The 6,275-nt window shown below is 31.4% G+C and overlaps 1 protein-coding gene across 1 annotated transcript; it reads left to right on the top strand.

Annotated features, from left to right (window-relative positions):
• Positions 1–1,200: 1,200 nt before the first annotated feature.
• On the top strand, positions 1,201–6,072 carry HXK2 (hexokinase 2). Its single transcript, XM_078958528.1, has 9 exons — positions 1,201–1,779; positions 3,017–3,161; positions 3,251–3,433; positions 3,717–3,791; positions 4,320–4,475; positions 4,727–4,825; positions 4,920–5,050; positions 5,174–5,255; positions 5,494–6,072. Exons 1-9 carry the CDS (start codon positions 1,508–1,510, stop codon positions 5,845–5,847), a joined length of 1,497 nt encoding a protein of 498 aa, XP_078814654.1. The 5' UTR covers positions 1,201–1,507; the 3' UTR covers positions 5,848–6,072.
• Positions 6,073–6,275: the final 203 nt, after the last annotated feature.

Genomic DNA, 6,275 nt, shown 5'->3' with positions numbered 1-6,275 from the left:
AATTATTCATAAAAAAGTTACCAATTTACCATTGGAGATATTCTAAAATTTACGGCAAACTAAAATTGAGATTGTTTAGGAAAAAAAGAAAGATAAATACATAAACATACCAAACATATTGCATGTTACGATTAAGAGTTACTTCTGTTAAACCAACAAGTTGGATTATAGTTTCAATGGATGTTGTATGTGTAACCATATATAGTCAAGCTTGGTCAACATGGTCAAATTATTGAAAACGCGATTGTACAAAATTTTGTTTTTATGCAAAACAAGGATATAAAAATAAAAACATGTTGATTGAGCACATGAGGAATAAAAGGACATGAGCAAAATGTTTTTTTAATAACTATAAGATCTAAAACTTATTATAATTAAATTATAATATTCAGATGAATGTTTATTTGATTGCTTTGGAATCAAAGTTATGACTTTATATCAATTATAATAAACTAATTAAATAAAATAATTGGAGCATTTCTACTCATCGATCGATCTTATATATCTTTTTTAATTTGATTTATCACATTTTCCTATTAGTTTTTATCAAAGAGAAATATATTTACTTAAACCTTCTTCTTATTCAGCATTAATTTTTTTTTATTAACTAATTTATGCTTATATTTGATAAGTTAATTATAAAGACATTTTATTTAATATGTTATTTTTAAACACATATAGTATTTATAAAATTAAAATTAATTAAAAATAACTAAATATAACCAATATGTTATTAATTTATTATACATACAAAATAAAATAAATAATATTAAATATAGAGTAAAATAATAATAAAACTTGAGTATTTAAATATAAGTATTATATTACAACTTAAAAAAAACATAGTTAGTTAATATAAAAAATATTATATTACAACTTGATAATATATTCACTCTGATTGTAACACAAAAATATTCTATGGGTTTTTAATATTGGACACCTCAAAAAATGTTTCGAGATGCTCTACTGATTATGTAATATTCCAAAATTATTTTTAAATGAAATTTGAGGCACTTGGCATGACTTGATAAATTTTCGTTGATATAACATGATATTATTATTTAAGAGATACACACAAAAAAAAAAAAAAAAAATCTTTTTTCTTAAAAGATTTGGTTACTTGAAATAAATCCGAAAATTTCCTAATATCAATGAAGAAAAAGATAAGGATAAATATATTTGTAGCATATATAAGCACATCTGGTCTCTCCTACAGTTGCTCCACCGATATTATTGTCTCTTTTACCCTACTGCTTCAGATTCATTAATATCCCCAAATTCTAATTCTATTGGGTTTTTGAGAGTTCCTGTTTCCTCTATATAGTGGGTTTCATCCAACAATTTATTAGCCATAAATCCAGCATAATCAAGATCAAATCTTTGCTTTCTAAACATATATTTGACCCAAAGAATTCCCCTTTTTCAAAAAAGAAAAGTTCAATCTTCTGATTTTGTTTCTGGGCCTGTCTTCCTCGATCTGTGTTTTTCAGGTCTGCAATTTGATAATATGGGAAAGGTAACGGTGGCGGCAGCGGTGGTATGTGCCGCTGCTGTTTCTGCGGCTGCTGTTTTGGTGGTGCGCCATCGGATGCGGAACTCTGGAAAGTGGGCAAAGGCTATGGATATACTCAGGGAGTTTGAAGACAAGTGTGGGACTCCGATTGCGAAGCTCCGTCAGGTTGCTGACGCCATGACTGTCGAGATGCACGCCGGACTTGCCTCCGATGGCGGCAGCAAGCTCAAGATGCTAATCAGCTACGTTGACAACCTCCCTTCTGGGTATGTACATACGATTTACAGTATCTCTTTTATCTCTATATAAATTATCCATTCAGAATATTCATCGTATATTAAATTTTCGAGATTTGCTTTGAATTGGTATCCGGCGGAGTTGACTTTTTCAAATTTAACCGATTGAATTAAGTTAATTCTTCACCGATTAAAAGATTTAGTTTGCGTTCTTAAATTCCAAGATTTGGGTATTTTCTTTTGCCTTCAGATTCTTAAGATTTGTTCAGACAAAGTTCATAATATTCAATCTGTAAATTTCTTTGACCTTTTGGGGTAGGGTTTTTAAATTCTGATTTTTCTTATGATGTATTAGTATTTGAGAATGCCTATTTGTTGATTTGTGTATCTAGAGTCGCCCTTGATTATCGAGAGACATATGAAGTTATCAAACTATCCTTAGCTTTAAACATCTATTTATTTGATTAATTTGATTCTGATTTTATGTCTAATCATTAAAAAACGAACATCAAACTTTTTTTTTCTATTATATTTTTGTTGCGACACATTGTTTCGAATTAAAAGGAATATGTAAACAAGTTTTTTCTATAGTAAACCATGTCTCAGGAATCTTGAAGGATTAAAAAAGTATCATACTGTTAATCATGAATATGATGGTTTCCAATTTTAGAGCGTTTGTTTTTGGAAGTTTGTTGATCTTTATTTTGTTGTTTATTCCAAAAGTAACGAAATTTGTACCTGTTTTTACTTCTAAACTTATTTTATCCAAATCTTGTTGTAGTTTTAAATCTGTTTATGTGAGCTTTGACATTCATTGAAATTTGAACCATTCTTCATAGTTGGTTTTTCGGGTGTGAAAGTAATCTTGTTTTGGTAATGAATTTGAATCATACATTTATTTTCCCAAATATTACATTTGTTTGTTGTTTGATTAGGAAACTGAAAGCAAAAGGGAATCTTTCTTTTAATGTGTATTTTCAACATTCCTTTGTGTTAATGCATTGTTTGATTTAAATATAAACCACAACTTTTTCTTTACTTGGGATTCTTTCTAATTGTTGTGTATTACAATTTACAAGGTTGCAACATCCACTTTTATTTCTTTCTATTATAGCATTGTAGTTCCATCTTTTTCTTATTAAGGAATACACTTGAAAAAAGTACAAATTATATAGTACACATTATCTATTGAATAATCTCCCCAATATGTTTTAAACATCATTTATCCGTATGTGTTGACACTTGACTCCATGTTTTCTTCTTTCAGGGACGAAAATGGAATTTTCTATGCTCTTGATCTTGGTGGAACAAACTTCCGTGTTCTCCGTGTGAAATTGGGAGGAGTTGGTAATGTGAAGAAAGAATTTCAAGAAGTTTCAATTCCTCCAAATCTCATGATTGGCAAATGTGAAGTGAGTAATAACTAATAAGAATAATTCATGATATTTGGTTTTAAAAGAAGTAATATGATAAAAATGATAAATTTTTTTTTGGGTTTTAGGAATTATTCGATTTTATTGCTGGAGAACTTGCAAAATTTGTGGCTACAGAAGGTGAAGATATGCAAATTCCACCTGGCACTCAACGGGAACTTGGATTCACCTTTTCATTTCCTGTGAAGCAATCATCAATTGCAGGAGGGACTCTTGTTAGGTGGACTAAAGGCTTCAATATTGAAGATGCAGTGAGTTTCATTTCTCAATTACCTTTGTTGTTTTACTCTTTTGCCCTTCTTTCTTTAGACATTTCTCGTAGTCATTACGCGAATAAATCTTTTCTAGATTCTGTATATTTGGGAAGTGTTCAAGTTAAAATTATGTATTTACCATTGTCATCATTTGAGCATCAATGGTGTTGAATCGGAATCGGTTCACAAGATTCATAAGGGTATTTTAGTCATTTTTACTGATGGTAAAACATGTGATTCTTTTCACTCGGTTTTATTGACCTTTTGCTTATTGTGATAGGTTGGACAAGATGTTGTTGATGAGTTGACTAAAGCAATGGAAAGGATTGGCCTTGATATGCGTGTTTCTGCTTTGGTAATTACCTTTTTTTTTTTGCCTAATCTATTTTTATGTTAGGTTTATATCCAAGAAATTTATCCTATTTTCATTCCTTTATTACATAATCGTACTTCAAAAGAGCTACTTAAATACAAACCAATTGATAACACAATTATATAATTTATTAAAAAAATTCAAACTACAACGCCTTAACAAGAAAAAACCAAGATTACAATGCATTATAATACAAGAAAATTGAAAGTAGGATGCTATAATACACAAATAAATCAAAGTACATTCCATTTTCTTGCATTTACATTGTGTGTCTCATCATTTTCAATAATAACTATGAAAAGGGTATTCACGTCTTTTGCACATACGGGACATCCAGATCAAGATCAAGAGCAAGTCCGTGTCCCACCTTTTTGGGCGGTACAAAAGTAGAAAAGTTAGTAACTTTTGTCCAGTCAGTCCCAGTCCAATGCACGCCAAACACAGTATAACCTGTTCTGTCATGTCATGTGTGGCGGTTGATATTTATAAATTGATGGTTGAAAAATGCAGGTGAATGATACGGTTGGAACTTTAGCTGGAGGAAGATACAGTAATCCAAATGTTATTGCTGCAGTTATCTTAGGAACTGGAACTAATGCTGCATATGTGGAAAGAGCAAATGCAATCCCCAAATGGCAAGGTCTACTTCCTAAATCAGGAGAAATGGTTCGTTAATCGTTACATTACATACCCTTTATTTCTATTTTTTTTTATTATTAATAGTTGAAAAGTATTTGAAAAATTGATATGGCAAATTTGTAATAAGTTGGGACTTAATGGGGAGAACATCATTTCCTTGAGTTTCTCTCTGTTAAGTTGTTCTTTTTTCATTAAGTTAGAAAGAAACACTCGTATGTTATTGTAATGTATGATGTATGATTTATCTTATTTTATTATTTATAATTTTATTTGTGAAGGTTATAAATATGGAATGGGGAAACTTCCGGTCATCACATCTTCCTTTGACCGAGTTTGATGAAAGTCTTGACAGTGATAGCTTAAACCCTGGAGAACAGGTGCCGATTATTTAACCTTTTTTTTGTTATTTCAACACTTTTTATATATTTTATGGGTCCCACTTATAACATGGACAAATAAATATATTGACAGATATTTGAGAAGATAATTTCGGGAATGTATTTGGGAGAAATCGTGAGGCGAGTCTTGTTGAAAATGGCTGTAGAAGCCGAGTTTTTTGGCGATAGTGTCCCATTGAAACTGCAGAAGCCCTTCATATTAAGGTACAAATTTTTGTCTCATACACATATATTTTTTTTAAAAAAAGTATATGAAAAATAGTTGCTTATTTGAATATTTGATCCATTTATACTTTTATGTAAAATATTTATTTTGTATGGATGTAGGACACCGGATATGTCTGCAATGCATCATGACTCCACCCCCGACCTCAAAGTGGTTGCAACCAAGTTGAAAGACGTTCTCGAGGTAACATAATTTAATATTTTCCTTCGGATAAATAACAAAAGGGTAAAATGGTCATTTTACTCTTTTATATCTAAATAATGTATAGAAAGTATGTATAGCAAGTATAGACAAAAGGGTAAAATGGTCATTCACTGTTACACTTAAAAATAATGTATAGAAAGTATAAGACGAAAGATGAGAAAAACGGTCAATTTTCTATTATGATACTTAAATATGGTCTCCGTTTGACATGTGGCAGATAACCAACACATCTTTAAAGATGAGAAGAGTGATCGTGGAGGTATGCGAAACCGTGGCAACGCGTGGGGCCCGTCTGTCGGCTGCTGGAATCCTAGGAATCCTCAAAAAGATCGGGAGAGACACGGTGAAGGAAGGAGAAGAAAACCAGAAATCCGTAATAGCAATGGATGGTGGGCTGTTTGAACACTACACAAAGTTCCGGAAGGCGATGCAAAATGCAATGGATGAATTGTTAGGGGAAGAAGCTTCTAGAAACATGATAATCGAGTTGTCAAATGACGGATCTGGCCTTGGTGCGGCTCTTCTTGCAGCTTCACATTCTCAGTATCGCGAATACATTGAGTCTACATAGACTTGTAATTTTTGTAGATTTATTCCTTTTTTCGTGTTATGGAACTGAGGATTTTTTCGTCTTTTTGTTTTTTTTTTTTAAAATGATGTGTTTGCAAGAGGCCCTCCGTAAGTTATGGGGGGATGTGACATGTGAGGGTTGGCTGGTGACTGGACCCTTTCACATGGGATTGTATGTTGTTTTAAGAAGATATCGTAGCGAATAAAGCAAGCAAGGTTGTTAGAACATTGTATTTTGGAAGGTGATGGAGTTATTAAAACACTCTATTTTGCTTTTTTTTTTTTATAAGGTTTTTCGTGTTTCTTGAGATCTTTATGGTTGTGTTTATTACATGACTAGATTTAATATTATTTTAGGGTTATTGTTGATGAAAAGGGTAATTGTGTCTTGCTGATTATACGAATGGGAAAGGTGTTTGCGTCGTCTTT

The sequence above is a fragment of the Lactuca saligna genome, chromosome 5, assembly GCF_052625555.1.
Source record: "Lactuca saligna cultivar CGN05327 chromosome 5, ASM5262555v1, whole genome shotgun sequence".
NCBI classification, from domain to species: Eukaryota; Viridiplantae; Streptophyta; class Magnoliopsida; order Asterales; family Asteraceae; genus Lactuca; species Lactuca saligna.
The sequence above is the reverse complement of the archived record's forward strand: the minus strand, read 5'-3'. Positions and strand labels throughout refer to the sequence as shown.